This window comes from Caretta caretta, chromosome 9 (assembly GCF_965140235.1).
Source record: "Caretta caretta isolate rCarCar2 chromosome 9, rCarCar1.hap1, whole genome shotgun sequence".
Taxonomy (NCBI): domain Eukaryota; kingdom Metazoa; phylum Chordata; order Testudines; family Cheloniidae; genus Caretta; species Caretta caretta.
Window position 1 is genome coordinate 18402978 of NC_134214.1, and position 19170 is coordinate 18422147.

Below are 19170 nucleotides of genomic sequence, written 5' to 3' on the forward strand. Positions count from 1 at the left end.
TATACGTTGCCAGGAAACATTTGTAAGCACCAAGAATAAGGAAAGCAAAGGACTCTGCACATTCCTTTAGTTTAAACTCTTTATTCGAGAGTAAAAAAAGTTGTAGAGCTTACCAAAGTGTTCTGCAAAAATAATGGAGTTATAATCACAACATTAACTATCACAATATTAACGACAAGGTAAGTAAAATGGATTTTCAATAGCTGACTTTCTAATGCGTATTCAGATATCAAATGGAAATGTTTGTACACTTGCTTTCAGTATTAGTTAGTTACAATCCAAGGAAGCCAGGTACACCGTACCTTTTACAGATAGAATGTTGGAGACTATCTTTAATGGTCTGGTATGTCATGAAATAAAATTAAAAGTCAAGAGTTAAAAATGTTTTTATTGCTTTATTTACATTGACCTTTTCCATCTTGATGTACATTGTCTCAGAATTTGAGCTATTGGATTTCTACAAAAAAAAACTTTAAAAAAAAAAAAAATTCTTCTTCTTAAAGGACAAATACTGAGCCAAGTACTCCCCAATGTGCCAGAAGATGTTAAAGTGAATCAAGCATGAGCTACACAAATCTTTCACTTAACGACTTCCAGCCCAGTGCTGGGTGTCTGACCTCAGACAGAACAGAAGACACTGCAGCAATGAAAAATGTTGTGGAACAACTTGAAAACAGACTAAGTATTTATGATTTTATGAAAATGCAGGAGATTTTTATGGTAAGTGAATTTCCTAATTAAAATATTAATTGAAAGGATTTTGAGTTGCGTATCAAGGAAATATAGAAAGCATTTTCAATTGTGTTTATACTGTCATATGGTATCAAGAAAAGCATGTCTGTGTCTGCATAAGGAAATATAGGATGTAGAAACAGACAAAATTCTGTTAGTTGGGTGTGAATCCAAGATTAGGACAAGAAGCAATGGGCTTAAAGTGCAGCAAGGAAGGTTTAGGTTGGACATTAGGAAAAGCTTCCTAACTGTCAGGGTGCTTAAACGCTGGATAAATTTGCCTAGGGAGATTTTTAAGAGCAGGTTAGACAAACACCTGTCAGGAATGGTCTAGATCAGAGGTGGGCAAACTACGGCCCGCGGGCCACATCCGGCCAGCGGGACCCTCCTACCCTGCCCCTGAGCTCCTGGCCGGGGAGGCTAGTCCCGGCCCCTCCCCTGCTGTTCCCCCCTCCCCTGCAACCTCAGCGCACCGCAGTTGCAGAGCCTGACCTGGTGCTCTGGGCGGCGTGGCTGTAGCGCGGAGAGGGGGCGGAGGGTTGGATAGAGGGCAGGAGAGTTCGAGGGGGCGGTGAGTGGTCGGGGGTGCGGATAGGGGTCGGGGCAGTCAGGGGACAGGAAGAAGGGGTGGTTGGATGGGGCAGGGGTTCCAGGGGGCAGTGGGGAATGAGAGGAGGGGTTGGATGGGGCGGTAGGGGGCACTCAGGGGTGGGGAGTCTGGGGATGGTCAGGAGACAGGGAACGGGGGGGTTAGATGGGGCAGGAGTCCCAGAGGGGCTGTCAGGGAGCGAGAAGCAGGGAAGGTTGGATGGGTGTGGGGGCTGGGCCACCCCTGGCTGTTTGGGGAGGCACAGACTCCCCTAACCGGCCCTCCATACAATTTTGGAAACTCGATGTGGTCCTCAGGCCCAAAAGTTTGCTCCCCCCCTGGTCTAGATAATACTTAGTCCTGCCATGAGTGCAGGGGACTGGACTAGATGACCTCTCGAGGTCACTTCCAGTCCTGTGATTCTATGATTAGAAATACTAGTCAAGTGAAGAAAAAAAACACCCAGTAATCAGGAATAATAGGTTACTATCTGGGAAGGGGAAGAGGCAACAATAATCTCACTGCCTAAAAGTGAGGCAATCAAAGAAAGGTTTATCTTTTCTTTCCCAGGACCAGCTTTAAATAAAACTCCTGTACATATTCAACATGACACAATACAACCCTAGCTTTAGGCAAACAAGGGGCCATTCACCTAGCACTATTCTTCAGGAAGCCATGCTGCTTTTCTGTGCAGCCATGACTCAGGCAAATACTGATCACAATTAGAGATGGGCTGAAATCAGAAACTTCGATGATTTCAAACCTCTTCCAGTTTCAGGCAGATTATGTGGCTCAGATTTAAATTCCTGGACTAGAACCCACCCCATCTGTTTTGGTGCTGTGTTGGATCTAGGAGAGGAAGGGGCCTGTTGTCTGGTTGAGATGTGGCCAAAATACCATGAGTAAATGATGGAAGTCATATGAAAATATCCGGTCTCATGAGATTTCTGCCCACTTGGAGCTGAAATATCACAAAAACATCTTGTGATTTTGGGAGTCATTTCATTCAAATCTTGATTTGCTCCTAAATCTGAGCCTATAGGCTGGGGGCAAATTCTGATGTCAGTTACACCAGTGTAAAATTGGAGTATCTCCACTGACTACAGTGGTCTCAGGATTTACAGTTTTTCCAGATTATGTCTGTGTAAATTAAATCAGAATCTGACCCACTTCCTTTTCAGTCTATCTCTAATCATGACATCTGTTGTTGGAGTGCAGTGGCAAAACATTTCCATGAAAAATAATGACACTTGCAATGGCCCAGTTGCCTTGAGAGAGCAAGATAACACTCTTCACTGCTATACAAGGTACCTGGCTTGAGCCCCTGTCCAAGTCACACAGCTGATTAAAAAGGGGCTCTGACATGCATATAAGGGTGTCCCAGTAAATGGTCAGATGCAAAATTATGACAAAGACACAGGGATTTAGGAGGTTGAGTGAAGAGGGACCAAAAAGGTTGATGTGGGGGAAAAATAGAGTTGTTCAGACTTACAACTTAGATTCAGTGTTTTCCTGTCCTCAGACAGAATAGCTTTTCTTGATGGTAAATATGTTCTCTTGGGAGGACAGCCCTATTAGCAGTTGCCATCAATAATCTCCACAGGAGCTGCATTCATAAAGCAGAGTCTTAGGGCTTGTCAACACAGTGCGGGAAAGTGCTCTACAGGGGTGTGATTTGTAGAGCTCTCTAACTGCTTCCTGTAGACCCTGCTGGCATGCGCTTTTCAGTAGCTTTTAGTGTGTGCCAGCAGGGTCTACATGGGCCAGTTAGAGCACGCTACAAATCACATCCCTGTAGAGTGCTTCACTGCATCATGTAGACAAGTCCTTATGTAAAACATGGGCTGCATCCATGAAGCAGACACAGAATTAGGAAAGGTGGGCTTGTGCCTTAAAGCACTGGATTGGGATTTGGAAAATCTGGGGTTCATTCTTGATTCTGAGAGGCTAAATTCATTAAGGTACTCAGATACTACAATTATGAGGGGTGGAGTGAGGGATAAAGTGCTTAGATAGATAAAGTGACAAAGTAGCCCAGAGAAGAGAGGCCTATGACACTGCAAAAGGGAAAATGCCCTTTCTTTTCTTCTTCTTCTTCTTTTTTTTTGGTGCAGTATAATTCTCTTTTCACTTACAGTGGGATATATCTGGAGTAACTCTGGTGAAGTTGGCAGGGATATACCAGTATGAAACTGGTTTAAATGAGGGGAGATTCAGGCCTGATAGCCAAATGTTCTAAACCTACTTGAATAAGCCTCTGTGACACCTGAGCACTGAAGAAAAAAAAATATGAACTGAGTCTTACTTACAGTTTATATACTGCTGTGAGTAATGAATGTTTTTAGGTAAACTACCCCAGAGCCCAATTCATTTGCACAGAAATGTTTCCTCAATATCTAACTAAGAGTCATGGAATCATAGATTTTAAGGTCAGAAGGGACCATTATGATTGTCTAGTCTGACCTCCTGCACAACACAGGCCACAGAATCTCACCCACCAACTCCTGTAACAAACCCCTAACCTATGCCTGAGCTACTGAAGTCCTCAAATCCTGGTTAAAAGACTTTAAGGTGCAGAGAATCCTCCAGCAAGTGACCCGTGCCCCACGCTGCAGAGGAAGGCGAAAAACCCCCATGGCCTCTGCCAATCTGCCCTGGAGGAAAATTCCTTCCCGACCCCAAATATGGTGATCAGCTAAACCCTGAGCATGTGGACAAGACTCACCAGCCAGACACGCAGGAAGGAATTCTCTGTAGTAACTCAGATCCAACCCCATCTAACATCCCATCACAGGCCATTGGGCATATCTACCGCTAATAGTCGAAGATCAATTAATTGCCAAAATTAGGCAATCCTATCATATCATCTTCTCCATAAACTTATAAAGCTTAGTCTTGAAGCCAGATATGTCTTTTGCCCCATCTGCTTCTCTTGGAAGGCTGTTCCAGAACTTCACTCCTCTGATGGTTAGAAACCTTCATCTAATTTCAAGTCTAAACTTCCTGATGGCCGGTTTATATCCATTTGTTCTTGTGTCTACATTGGTACTGAGCTTAAATAATTCTTCTCCCTCCATGGTATTTATCCCTCTGATATATTTATAGATAGCAATCATATCTACTCTCAGCCTTCTTTTGGTGAGGCTAAACAAGCCAAGCTCTTTGAGTCTCCTTTCGTAAGACAGGTTTTCCATTCCTCGGATCATCCTAGTAGCCCTTTTCTGTACCTGTTCCAGTTTGAATTCATCCTTCTTAAACTTGGGAGACAAGAACTCCACAGATACCTAAATTAGACTTTTCAAAGAGGAAATATGTTTTGCTCACTTCATTAGATTGTAGATTTTGGCACAGCAGAACTTTATTTTATGAAATACAAGCAATAATACCACCTGAAGATGAAGCTGAGGATCAACCTGTTGACTGCTCTTCTGTGTGGAGGTGCTTCTCAGGAACATGCAAGCAACACTGCTGTAATTTTCTGCCAAGATACAGTACGATAATACGGAAGTAGCAGGCATTAGCAGAGTAATGCCCAGGGAAGGTACAACTAAGGCAAAGGAAGCTATTTGTAATCACAGACTTCATTAGACCCAAATTTAACCACCTGCCTGACACAATGGAATAATTAGATCTCAAAAGCTCGATTTGACCAATCCTCACTTATTGAGAAGTCAAGTATTACGGGTGACCTCACTCTAGTGCTTCATCTGCAAGGACGTTGAGCCCAGCAGGACATGCTCAGTGATCGCACTACGTGCTTCACAGGGATTAAAAGAACTTGTCTGCTATTGCTCTTCATTTGCCAGTTTACCAGTATCGACACACACAAGAAGATACCACTTTAAATAAACTGTGCATAGCTACCATTTCCCCCCAATGCACAATATACATTGCACGTACAACATGCAAGACAAGGAGACAAGAGACAGACAAGGATGAGGTATAAACATCTTGACAGATCAGAGAGCCTTTATTTAGTGATTGCAACACAAAATTATTTGTGTTAGCTTGACATGATAAAAAGTTGCTTCTGAGCGTAGTTTTTGCTTTTAAGGCAAAAAGCATTTGTGGCCTTTGGGTCTTCGTGTTCAGGGCAGATGGACTGGACTGCATTTGGATCCCCTTCCTGTCTGTAGCCGTGCTGTGCTAGGAAATAGCTTTATAATAGCTTTCAGGGGTATAATTTTTAGTGCAGGCTTCATATTTGTTTCCAGTTGCTCTGCTTTTGTGGCCTTTGAGACTGCTTAAAATGGATGGAGTTCATTTTGTGCAACAAACACCTGAAAACTGCCATTTATTTTCATAGCTGCAGTCACTGTGTGTGTTCAGCCTAAGAACTGCAATTTATATTTCTCTCCAGACTATCAGTCACTGTCCTTTGAGCCTAATTTGTGGAACAAATGGAATGATGCATCACCTAACATGCTTGAGATACATGGACTTTACTATGGGTGTGGTCCAGCTGCAACCAACCATTGTTTCTATTTACCTCCAAACTATGTCCTCAGTGCTGTGTGCTGCAGCCTTACCTGGACACAACCCTCCCATCTCCATCCCCACCCCTGGCATGCCTGTCTAGCTCTCAGCCTGGTTTCTGAAGGGGTCCTCGAGAGGCAGCCTTATATATGGCTTCCACAGTGCTTGCACCAGGAGAATCCCCACACAGCTGGCAGCAGCAAATTCACAGGTCTATGATGTAGCCATGGGGGCCTGAAGAATGGACTTTCATCTCAAACAGTCCCTTGCAAGTCTTCTTCCTTTGGCAAGAATCAGCATGGGAGGGTGTGACAAACTGACACTTTCCTGAAATAGCCTGACTGAACTTTACTGAGTTAAGTTAAACCTTACTGAATTTATTTTAATATCTTTAGGGTCCACTGTATTAAAAATGCAATTGGGTATGTCGTAGTGTGTGAATACACCTTTTCTAGGAGACAGACTAATACAATCTGTGGAACTTCAATGGGTTTTTTGGAACAATACCCAGGAAGTGGATTTCCTCGGAGGTACCAGGGGTAAGGGACATGCAAATGGCCCGCTTCGACTCACCCTTTTGAAGCTATTCTCTGGAGAGGAAAACCCATTGTCTACTAATTACCTCTTCCTGGCAACTCCAAATCAAACACCCCTGAACTGTATCAAGGGTGGACTAAGCATTTTATGAGTATGCTTGTTCTGAACTGAAGCTGTGTTGGACTTGTGACTGCAAAGGAAAGCTCTAGGGTGGGATGTTAATGGACAGCTCCTGCCAGAGCACATGTAACAGTTGGGTGATGTCTGGTAAGCTTGTGTAGGTTCTTCTATTGTTTTTAATGTTTTCCATGTAGTGCTTTTACCTTAAGAATAAAATAGGCTTGCATAGAAAGAGCTGTGGGGTGACCATAACTGTGAACAGTCACACTTTTAACCATCTCTGAAGAGAAAGCAAGCAGGCATGCTTGGAGAGCCTCTCTCTGCTGGGATTAATACATGGAAGGCAGGGAATTGTGCAGCCTCGGAATGCCCTGATCAGAAAGGAGAGAGATGTGGATCTTCACCCAAGAAAGGCAATAGCTGGAGTGCTGGAAGCCTGAGAGTGGGTACCCTTGCTTGCTCACTGAGGTGAGATACAGATGCAGTTGCTCTGAACTGACAGAGGGTTTAGGCTTCTTAAACCCCTCAGAATTGCATCTTCCAATCTCATTTGTAGTCAGCCTCATTCTCATTCCTTCAGCCTAAGTTCTCTTTAAAAGCGTACCTTGAGCATGTTGGAGATCACCCCACCATTTGCAGTCATCTTGTTCTCAACTGCTGCAAGACTGCAACTTGCTGGGATCATCCAAGTATCTTCTTATTTGTGACAAAATCAAACCAACTGCTGTTAAAAATACACTGTAACTTTTGACACCTGTTTTAAAAAAACTTTAAAAAACCTATTTAGTTTCCTCTCCTCAGATGTTAATGGCCATGCTTCTGCTCCAAATAACAGAGATATCATCACTACTGCATTTATCATTCTTATCTTAGTTGTCACACAGCATCCTGCCACCCAGACAGAGGCCCTGAAGATGCTGAAATGCCATCGATGCAAAACCTATCTGGTGTGTGACTTCTTCGGCTATAGAACCTTCCGATGTCAACCAACAGCCCAGATAGATAAAACTATTCACCTATAGTTCCCCAGATTCTCCTTCTTCCCTTTTTTAAAGATGGGCCCTATATTTGCCTTTTTCCAAACGTCCGGCACCTCCCTCCATCACCACAAGTTTTCAAAGATAATAGCCAATGGCTCTACAATCACATCAGCCAACTCCCTCAGCACCCTTGGATGCATTGTATCTGGCCCCATGGACTTGTGCATGTCCAGCTTTTCTAAATAGTCCTTAACCTGTTCTTTCACCACAGAGGGCTGCTCACCTCCTCCCCATACTGTGATGCCCAGTGTAGCAGTCTGGGAACTGACCTTGTCTGAGAAGACCGAGGAAAAAAAAGCATTGAGTACTTCAGCTTTTTCCACATCATTTGTCACTAGGTTGCATCCCCCATTCAGTAAGGGTCCCACACTTTCCCTGACCACCTTTGTGTTGCTAATATACCTGTAGAAACCCTTCTTGTTCCCTTCATATCCCTTGCTAGCTGCAACTCAAATTGTGCTTTGGCCTTCCTGATTACACCCCTGCATGCTCGAGCAATATTTTTATACTCCTCCCATGTCATCTGTCCAAGTTTCCACTTCTTGTAAGCTTCTTTTTTTTTTTTGTTTAAGCTCACCAAAGATTTCTGTGGTCCCTGGTTGCCTGCCTTATTTGCTATTCTTTCTGCACATCAGAATGCAGGTTTGTTCCTGCACCCTCAATTAGGCTTCTTTAAAATACAGTGAGCTCTCCTGGATTCCTTTCCCCCTCATATTAGCCTTGCAGGAGATCCTGCCTATCAGTTCCCTGAGGGAGTCAAAGTCTGCTTTTCTGAAGTCCAGGGTCTGTATTCTGCTGCTCTCCTTTTTTCCTTTTGTCAGGATCCTGAACTCAACCATCTCATGGTCACTGCTGCCCAGGTTATCACCCACTTCTACTTCCCCTACCAATTCTTCCCTGTTTGTGAGCAGCAGATCAAGTGGAGCATGGCCGATAGCTGGTTCCTCCAGCACTTGCACTAGGAAGTTGTCCCCAACACTCTCCAAAAACTTCCTGGATTGTCTGTACAGTGCTGTATTGCTCTCCTAGCGGATGTCAGGATGATTGAAGTTCTCCATGAGAACCAGGGCCTGTGCTCCGGAAACTTCTGTTAAGTCAAGTTCAGGAAAATGGTCTTTTCCTGCAATTACATTCTTCTTCAGGTGCTTGCTTATGTCCATTCCACTCCACGGACAGGGAGGCCATTTGCTTGTTGGACTTCTGTGTGAAACACTACATCCACCTTGAAGCTTCCCACTTCCTGGGAGCCCAGAACGCTCTGGCAGATCACCTCATCAGGTCTTTCTCTTCTCACCACAAGTGGTCCCTTCATCCAGAAGTGACCAGATCATCTTCCAGAGGTGGGGTTTCCCCTTGTAGACCTGTTCGCAACCAAGCAGAACAGGAAATGTCAGCAGTTTTGCTTTCTACGCAGTCACAGCAGGCTCTCTCTCAGATGCCTTCTTACTACCATGGACAGAGCTCCTGTTCTATGTATTTCTGCCCATTCTTCTGGTGCACAAGGTCCTTCTGAAAGTCAAGCAGGACAAAGCAAGGGTATTCTTATAGCCCCTGCATAGCTGTGACAACGATGGTTCGGCATGCTGCTGGATCTGCCAGTAGCATCCCCGCTGCTGCTCCCAACCCTCCTGGACCTGACTTCGCAAGATCATGGCTGCTTGCTCCACCCGAACCTCAGGGCCGTCCCCCTGACCATATGGAAGCTCCATGGTTGAACCTGGTGGAGCAGACATGTTCAGAACAAATCTGCCAGCCCTTGCTAGGTAGTAGGAAATGGTCCACTAGAGTGACTTACCTAGCCAAATGGGAGCGTTTTTCTGTGTGGCCTCTCACAAACTTGGTCACCCCTCCAGTTGGTGTTGGAATACCTGCTCCATCTGAAACAACAGGGCCTAGCCATTTCATCGATCAAGGTGCATCTGGCAGCAATCTCAGCCTTCCACCCTCCAATGGATGGTAGGTCGGTCTTCTCACATGAAAAGTCCATTTGCTTTCTCAAGGGGTTAGAGAGACTTTACCCTCAAATTCAGAAACCTATCCCACCTTGGGACCTAAACCTGGTCTTCTCAAGACTCATGGGCCCTCCCTTTAAGCCAGTGGCATTGTGCCCTCAGTTGTCTCACTCCTGGAAGGTTGGCTGCCTAGTAGCGAATACTTCATCCAGGAGGGTCTCAGAAATCAGAGCCCTTCTGTCAGATCCTCCCATATACAGTGTTCTTTAAGGACAAGGTTCAACTGCCCCCTCTCCTCCCCCCCAAATGTTCCTCTCAAAGGTGGTCTAGTAGTTTCATAGTAATCAGGCTATTTTCCTACCCATTTTCTTCCCAAAACTGCACAAGCATGCAGAGGAGCAGAGTCTCCACATGCTGGACCTGCCCTGGTCTTCCACGCTGAGAGAACCAAGCTAGTCTGTAAATCCATGCAGCTCTTTGTGGCAGTAGCAGACAGGACGAAAGGCTTACTGGTTTCAGCCCAGAGAATTTCATCCTGGATCACTTTCTGCATTTGTATGTGCTTTGAGAAGCCGGTGTCCCACCTCTTGCCATCTTGAAAGCCCAATCGATGGAAGCTCAGGCTTGGCTCTGGCGGGGCTTCGGATGTAAGGGGCGGGGCTGAGGGCTAGCCTCCCCCAGCTGGTGGTTCACACGCCGCCCATGCTTCAAAGACTATGTTATCCCAGACTCATAGGCAGAAAACCATCCAGAAAATAATATAATTGAAATTTTAATAAACAAGTGAAACCACTGATGTGGGATGGAAAAAAACAAACCCCTCCAACCTTCCATCAACCTGCAGACTAGTTACATGCTGTCTGCCTCCTTACAATCTTTCATTAACATACCATATTCAGTGGATGGTGAAAATAGTGGAGGAGTAAGATAGACTGGTGCATCTGTTCTGGAGCAACATATCAATCTACTTGAGAGGCTGTTCACAGTAGCTGGCAGTGATTCTGCTGTACATTTTCATTAAAAGTATATTTAGTAGTTGAATCAAATTGACCAGAGAAGCACAGAATCAAAAGATGGGGGAAAATAAAAGGAACGTATATCAATAGAGGGAGTACAGAAGAATCCTTCTCACTGGGGCACCTCAGTAGACAATTTATCCTGATTAAGGCTCTGATTCTGGAAACACTTAAGCTCATGTAACTATTCATTTGCTTAAAATTGAGCATGTGCCTATGAGTTTGCAGGATCAGGGCCTAAGAGCTGTGCCTATTAAAAATGAAAAATCTTGAAATAAAAGACTCCAGTGAACCTTTTTTTTTCAAAAAAATCTTTATATTCAATGCTCTTTAAATAAAGCATGCGTAGCTCTCTCTCTGTACTGCACCTTTAAATTTCTAAGCCATGTGATTCTCTGCAGGGATGGCTGATATTCTGAGAGTCCTAGGCTAAAAAAGGAGCAAACTCTTTCTCATGTCACATTTTAACATCTCAGTGAATTGAGATCAAATTGGGTAAATACAAAACATATCCCTGGAGATGGCTGTCTCATTTACATGGCAATGTCTTGATGCTGAACACATCACAGTGGGAAAATGTTAAATTAGCTCCTGAATTCATATTACATTAAGATGTAAATATATGATGCTGGGAAATGCAAGATTGGGAATGGGTATAGAACTTTTCATTTCTAAGCTGCTGCTATCAATCCTCCCCAGGTTGAGAGCGTAACCATCTAAGGGATGTTAGGTATCCCAATGAGATTCTCAAGGTGTGCATGAGGGGGGACTCAGCCCTGTTTCTGATGGACAACTGTTCACCACACAGGGCTGGCCTTACCATAAGGCGAACTGAGGTGGCCGCCTCAGGTGCCAGACTGGGGGGGGGGGAGAACCACTAGGACCCAGAATGTAGAAAATTGTGTCTGCTGCTGGTGCATATGTATTCTCTCTGCTTGAGATGCACAGAGATGGTGGAGTGCTGTGCTGGAGGAAGGAGGGCACAAGAGACATAACAGGCAGGCAGGAGAAAAGGTGAGAGGGAATAACAGAAAGCAGCAGGAGCTGCAGGGAGAGAGAGGAGGAGGAGCCTCTTATGTATCTCTCTAGCACCCCCAGGAGCCTGGACTGATTAACACCAGCTTCGCAGGGAGCTGCCTGTTTCCTGCTGCTTCCCTGAACTCACTTGAGGAGAACAGGCAGTCAGCTGAAGTAGTAGGAGCCAGTTAGGCCCTTAAGACGCTGATATCTTCCCTCACTAAGGCCCTGCTACCAGCCTGCTTATTTGTCCCCTTCAGTTGAGTGTTGAGAGCCACTATAGCTGGCACAGAACAGCAGTCATGAGTAAAAGAAGAAAACGCACCTCTGGGGCAGCATTCAGAAAAAGAAAGAAAGCAAAGGAAGCTTTTCTATCTAAGCAGGAAGGACCTCTCCTGAGATACATAGACACAAATGTACACGGCGAGCCTTCTGGCCCCAGTGAGGATGTGAGTGGTGAGGAGATGCCTGATCTTCCAGTTAGTCAGAGTGCAGGTGACTAGGCAGCTACTGCAGCATCCATATCTCCATCTCAAATGGATGCAACCATGCACATTCCTGAAGAAAAGTGTAGATCAGAGAAGAGTGTGGTGGAGGTGCAAGAAACAGCTGCTGCTGAGTTTAGTTCCTTAAGTCTAGATGATCCAGGACTGTAGACCCACTTGAGCAGTAGCCTGAGGGACTTCCTTGCACTGCATGGGCCACAGCAAGTGAAAAACTTCATGTTCCCTAAAGAAAATGAAAATAGAAGTTTCCATCCAACACATTACTGGCGTGAAATCCCCAGTGGTGACAAAGTGGAGAGGCCATGGCTTATGTACTCAAAACCCAAAATGCTGCATACTGTTTTTGTTGCAAACTCTTCCAGTCTAATGTTCCAGCCACATTGGGTTCTACAGGAACAAAGGACTGGAAAAATCTGGCTAGAAATCTGGCATGCCATGAGAAGGCATAATATCACCAGAGAGCATTCCATAGGTGGAAAGAGTTTGAGATGAGACTAAGGTTAAAGGCCATCATAGATGATCAGCATCAAGAGAAGATTGCATCAGAGTCTCTTTACTGGCAAAATGTTCTGAAAAGGCTCATTGCCATTGTGAGAATGCTTGCTACCCAAAACCTAGCACTGCATGGCACTTCAGATCAGCTGTATGTGTCAAACAATGGAAACTTCCTTAAAATTATGGAGCTGATGGCTGAGTTTGATGCTGTACTCCAGGAGCATCTAAGAAGAGTCACCACCCAAGAAATGTACACACACCACTACCTTGGAAAAACCATTCAAAATGAGATCATACAGTTACTGGCAACAAAAGTCAAACAGAAGATTGTGGCAGATCTGAAGTCAGCAAGATATTTCTCTGTTATTCTGGACTGCACACCTGACATCAGCCATATGGAACAAATTACTTTAATGGTGCGTTTTGTAACAACAACGGAACCTAGTGAAAATGTTCCTGCAATGGTGACTGTCAGAGAGCATTTTCTAGAATTTTCTAGAATTTATTGACATTGATGATACTACAGGAGCTGGTATGACAAATGTGCTTCTTAAAAAGCTGGAAGATACGGGAATTGTGATAGCTGACATGAGAGGTCAGGGCTATGATATTGGTGCCAACATAAGAGGAAAGAACAGAGGAGCGCAGACCCGGATCCAAGAGTTAAACCCTTGAGCGTTTTTTTGTCCCATGCAGTTCTCATTCATTGAACTTGGGGGTCAGTGATGCAGCGTCAGCTTCTAGTGATGCTGCTGGATTTTTTAATGTAATTCCAAGCATCTATGTATTTTTCTCTGCATCACCTCATCGATGGCAAATTTTGAAGCAACATTTGGGAACATCCTCTCTGACACTGAAACCACTGAGTTCCACACGATGGTAAAGTTGAGTGGAGGCGATAAAGCCTATCAAACACCAAACTGGGAAGATAGATGATGCCATAGTTGCCATTATGGAGGATAATGGTCTGACGGGATCTGTTTGTAGGAGAACAGTGGAATCACCAGAAATATACATAACTTCAAATTTCTGTGTGGCTTAGTGTTGTGGCATGACACACTGTTTGAAATAAATGTTGTAAGCAAGAGACTCCAAGGTGTTGACCTTGATATATCTGGAGCAATGGAACAAATGGACAAAGCAAAGTCATACCTACAGTCTTACTGGTCAGATGAGGGATTTCAAAACGTTCTGAAGAGTGCACAGAAGTTGGCAGAGGAACTTGACACTAAAGCTATTTTCCCACCCATTCAAAAATACAAAAATCACTGAAGAAGATGACATTTTGATTACGAGGCATGGGATAATCCCATAAGAGACCCCAAACAACAATTCAAAGTGGAATTTTTTTAACCAGGTGCTAGATTGTGCAATACAGTCAGCTGAAGAATGTTTCATGCAGCTCAAGGAACAGCAGTATATTTGGGATGTTGTATGATATTCCAAAACGCCTCACTATACCTGAAGAAGACCTACACCATCAATGAAGGGCACTAGAGACAGTGTTGACACATGATGACATGCGCAATATTGATTCAAGTGATTTAGGCGATGAACTGAAAGCCCTTTCAAGATACATTTCAGCAGGAAGAAAAGGAGTACTTGTGGCACCTTAGAGACTAACCAATTTATTTGAGCATGAGCTTTCGTGAGCTATGCTCAAATAAATTGGTTAGTCTCTAAGGTGCCACAAGTACTCCTTTTCTTTTTGCGAATACAGACTAACACGGCTGTTCCTCTGAAACATTTCAGCAGGATTAACTCCAAAGGCTGTTCTGGAATATAAGTGCACAGATAAGATGACCACTGTCTTTCTAAATGCTTTTGTTGCTCTGCTCATACTTCTAACACTTCCTGTAACAGTTGCCAGTGGAGAACGCAACTTCTCCACGCTGAAGTTAATAAAAACACATCTATGCTCCACAATGACACAGGAGAGGCTGGTCGGCCTTGCAGCCATCTCAGCAGAGCATGAGCTGGTCCAGACTGTTGACCTTCAGCAGGAAGCAGTTCAAATCTTTGCAACCAAGAAGGCACGGAAAGCACCACTTTGATTATTCAAACCGATAAAAATGCCAGTGTTTACTATGCAGACAAGAAAAGTTACATTTGCTGTTCAGGCGTTTGAAAGTTAAGTGTTACTTAAAATTTTTGAACAAGGCATTTTAAGTTGTTAGTTCTCCTTTATTGGGGTAGGTAGCAGAGCAGTACAAAGAGAGGAGTAGAACAGGAAGAAGGCAGAATTGAGACCTCTCAAAGTTTTGGCCCAAGCGAGGGGACATGGGGGCACCATTTGAGCTCCCTGCCTCAGGTGCCAAAATGTTGTGGGCTGGCCCTGTCACCTCATCACCATTGCAAAGGTGCTGGTCATCCAGAACTCCTACTGCCCTCACTGTGGGCACGGTGCAGCACTTTTGAAAATCAGGCCACAAAAGTGGAGATCCCTGTTCTCCTACACAAAAGTAAAATAAAAGTTCCTGTGTCAATACAAGATAATTTGCATTCTAGGATAGAGTGTCATTGATGTGAGACATGGAAAAACAAGATAGGTAACAAAGAAATACTAATGGGATGCAAATAGGAGAAATAATTAAACCTGATTTTCCACAAAGTAACGAATTTACTTTTTCTTTTCATTTCTTTTATCTTTTTTACTTAATATAAAAACGGATGTGTCAGCATCTGCTTGTTTTTTCAGTAACTAATTGCAATAGTGAGCTTGCATGAGGTATTGCATTCAGAGCCTTTTTTAAAAAAAATGTAAGTACACTTAATTTGATGGCATGAGCAAATGAATGGACTCAGAAAAAATTTGCAGAGTTGACTGAATGGCTCAGGAGATTAGTAATAAGATGCAGAGCCTTCCAGCCAAGTTCACCAGGTCAAATCCAGCCCAGTGACTAAAAATCACTACTATCTGACAGCTATTCAATAGTCTGTATGCAAAGAGGTTTTGGTCACAGGGGTCCACAGTTTAAAATAAAATGCACCATTGCAACTTTGTTATCAATCTCAGCAGAATTTTTTTTGAGGGGTGGGGAGGTGATGGGTGATATTCATCCCTGTGCAGAGAGCCACAAGGGTTAAGTGGTGCATGTGGCCTTGTGTTTGGTCCTCTGCACAAAGGAAAATTTTATCCTGGCTGTCTAGAGAACTTTGACTCCAGGGCTGTCAATCTGGTGTGTTATACAGATATTTCATTGTTAAAATATCTACATGACCCTCTTGTGAAGGGGCAGACTCCTTTGATCAGGTTTTGTAAAATAGTTCATTATTACAAACTGAATGTGCCTTTAGATACACGGGTAAGATTACCACTTGGTCTGTGGCAAATCCATGTTTATGCTTGTTAGCAAGGGGGCACCAGTGCAACTACTGTTGTCTCACTCTGTCCTTTTTGAAGTCTCCAGGTTTAAATGGAAGAGTGGTCATGACTAGAGAAGAGTTCACAGAGCAGATGTGTGCAGTGATCAGACCAAGTACTAAAGAAGAATTTGGTGAGATGTTTGATAAGATAGATTTGACCCGAGATGGTATCATTGACTGGGACAAAGTGACCTCTTTCATGCTCTTAGACCTTAATGAGAAGGATGAACGAATGAGATCATCAGTCATTCCCCAGTGGAAGAATCTCCGACTTCTTTCACCCATCCACAAAGATATAATTCAAAAAGTAACTTTTTTGAAAGGCTCCAGCTGTTACCTGACTGTAAGTAGAAATGGATTGCTGGGAGTCTGGGGAGAAAACTTAAAGCTACAGAGAACTCTGCAGGTTACTACAGAAGCTATCAAACTGAAAGAACTCTGGGTGACAACGCTGGTCTCGCTAGCAAATGTAAACAAGGTATAAAACCCCCTTTTTAAAAAGTCTGTTAGTACTTGTAAAATATGAAATTGATAACCGCTGAAGTTCTCTGGTTATTCGCCAGACCGGTACAGCATGAGGAATGATGAAGACTATTGCACTTTTGCCAGGTGGTGAATGTCAGCCAAAAGTGCTGGGTTCAAAGTCTGTAGAATCCCTCTTGGCAAATAAGTAAACCAGCACCCAGAAACCAGGGGAAACTAAATGCACCTCCCTGGGTGCCTTTAAGAGGCAAAACTTCCACACATTCAAACGCTTAGACTGTGCAGAAACAAGGACATCTTTATTAAGGGAAAGGCACACAGTCATAAGCTTGGGAAAATATAGCAACAAAATAGATGTGTAGATAAGGAGTAAAATATCCACCCCTTCCAGTAGCTTTGGCAGTAACTCTGGGTAACTCCCTTGCCACCCAGCTTACACAGTTAAATAAGGAAGTTCCCACTCATGTCATTAGGTCCTGGGGTATCTTCTGTGACCTTTAGAGAGTCAGACACCCCCTCTTTTAAATCTTATTCCAGTCCCATTCACTCTTATGGCCCAACCCAAAACTGCCATCCTTAGGTCAAGGAGAGTTTGAAAGGGCTCCCTTTACAGGGCCTTAGATCAGCTAGAAAGGGCACTGTTCAAAAGCAGTAGTATTCCCTCCCCATATCTACACCTTGCTGAGAGTTGAACGTGCTTCCTTGTTGCTTTCAACCCATGTTATCCCAAAAACTGAGAGACCATAACTAGTCCTGGTCTATACTACAAACTTATGTTGGTGTAACTACATCATTCAGGGGTATGGAAAATCCACACTCCTGAGCAGTGACACTAGCCAAACTCCTGGTGTAGACAGAGCTTTGCTGATGGGAGGGCTTCTCCCCTTAACATAGCAATTGCCTCTTGGGGAGGTGGAGTACCCATGCTAATGGGAGAAGCTCTCCTGTCAGCACAGATAGCTTCTTTGCTAAGTGCTAGAGTGGCGCAGCTGAATTGCTGCAGTGCTGTAAGTGTAGACAAGCCATATATCCCTGAACACTAACAATGGACTAGCCACATACTTTATATTAAATGAAGCTCCATGTGGTTACTTTGTCTAAGAATGATATCCCCTAATAAAGCTTAGCGACATTTGTAAAGTCAGGTGTTAAGAGGATAGCAGCTTCAATGCTCAGATACCGGTAGGATCTGTAAGAGTTTGAAAGTCAGTCACTGGATTTGCATGCGGTACATTCAGATGTGTTTTAACTAGTTACCGTATCTTTACTAGGGCTGGATGAACAATTTACACTTTTCAGAGAAATTGTAACCTTTTGTTCAGTTCCTAAATTGTCAGAACACATTGCAACTTTCTCACTTTTAATCTTTAGTCAAAATGATACATTAGATCATATTTGCAAACAAACCTTGGTTCATAGTTCATTTGCTCAGTTTGTTGCAAGTATTTGATATTAAAAAAATTGAAGCTGTTTTGATTGGACACATCGGTCACTTGATGGGGGCAGATCCCCTGCTACATTCAGCTCCCACTGGTACAACATAATGTGCAACTCTCTCAAGGAGCCAGTTATGGCTCCCTGATTCTGTGCCTTGGTCTAAGCACAGGTTAGCACAGGGATATAGGGACCTTATACTGACTGGGAATAGCCTGAACACAGAGTTTTACTGAGAGGAAGTTTCCAGACTTTTGAATCTTCCCTATCCTCGTACATTTTTGCTACCTGCCCTGGCTGGATGAGAGTAACTCTTAGCATCACGTTTGCATAATCTTAATACTTACAATTTTGAATTTAAAGTTCAATTTTGGAATGAACATTCCTGCCAGCCAGTTTGATTGCTAGAATTCCGAAAGGGAACCTAAAGGAGTTTTAAATGTAGGCTGTAATGTTCCAGAAAATAATTGGAGATTCTTTGTTGCAAATTTGTCTTCCTATAATTTTGACCAGTTCATTAAAGATTATATATACAATCTGTTCTATGTTAAAGGATATTTTAACTGCTTAATCTAGCAATGTTGTTCTACCCCTCCCCATCTCCTTCCTCCAGATAGCTATTGCTTTTACGAACAAAGAAATCTGCTTCTATGATCTGAATTCCAAGCAAGGATTGTCTTGTCAGTACAGGCTGCATGGCCTCCAGGGAACAGTGATATGTATGGACTATTGGTATAACCCTCATGATGAAAATGAAGCTATTCTAACATTGGGGGATGTCTCTGGACAGGCAAGTATGGTATAAACAAGACTAAAAGGTTGGCACAGAGAGTTCCCTATTTCTCAGCAGATAACGGTCATTAGTGGCTGAATCATATAATTGTATCATCGTTATACTTTGTCAGATAGTTGTGCCATTTTCACCCTGGATTTGTTTGAGTAGTAACAGCAGTCTAACAAGGTAGCGACTGATAAAATCAGAAAGCCGGCCCATTCTCGAATAAAACACTAAAGTGAATGACAGTATTAAAAAAAAAAATCCAAGTAGCACACACTGATACTATGCATAGTATTACATATGAAAAGGCAGAATACAGATTATAGCTATGTTACAAAATCATAGTGGTCACAGATAAAAAAGACCTCTCAGGGCATTTAGGCTACCTCCTGCCAGTGTAGAATTATTCCCTACAGTGCATTTTCTACAGTTTTGTCCAGCAATGTGATTCCTACCTCCTAGCTTGAAAGATTGAAGCCACAGCTTCACTATTAAGGAGCTTCTCCTACTACTCAGAATAAATTGTCTCAGTTGCATCCCATTACTCAGTCATACACCTTATACTGCACTAAACAATCTGTTTCCAGATTACTCCTGTCAATTACTTTTAGATTTGTCACCCCCTTATT

The 19170-nt window shown here is 43.4% G+C and overlaps 1 protein-coding gene across 7 annotated transcripts in view; it reads left to right on the forward strand.

The window, feature by feature from the left end:
• Positions 1-19170, forward strand: part of WDR49 (WD repeat domain 49) — a 69322-nt gene continuing 50152 nt past the window's right edge. For 6 of the 7 annotated variants that reach the window (XM_048863986.2, XM_048863989.2, XM_075132134.1 and 3 more), the window contains exons 1-4: positions 1-179; positions 504-720; positions 15884-16324; positions 18377-18553. In XM_048863986.2, the coding sequence (XP_048719943.2) occupies positions 562-720; positions 15884-16324; positions 18377-18553 (777 nt within the window). In that variant the 5' untranslated portion in view covers positions 1-179; positions 504-561. Of the gene's footprint in view, positions 180-503; positions 721-15883; positions 16325-18376; positions 18554-19170 lie in introns of those variants that run through there. The other variant, XM_048863990.2, reaches the window with a different exon arrangement.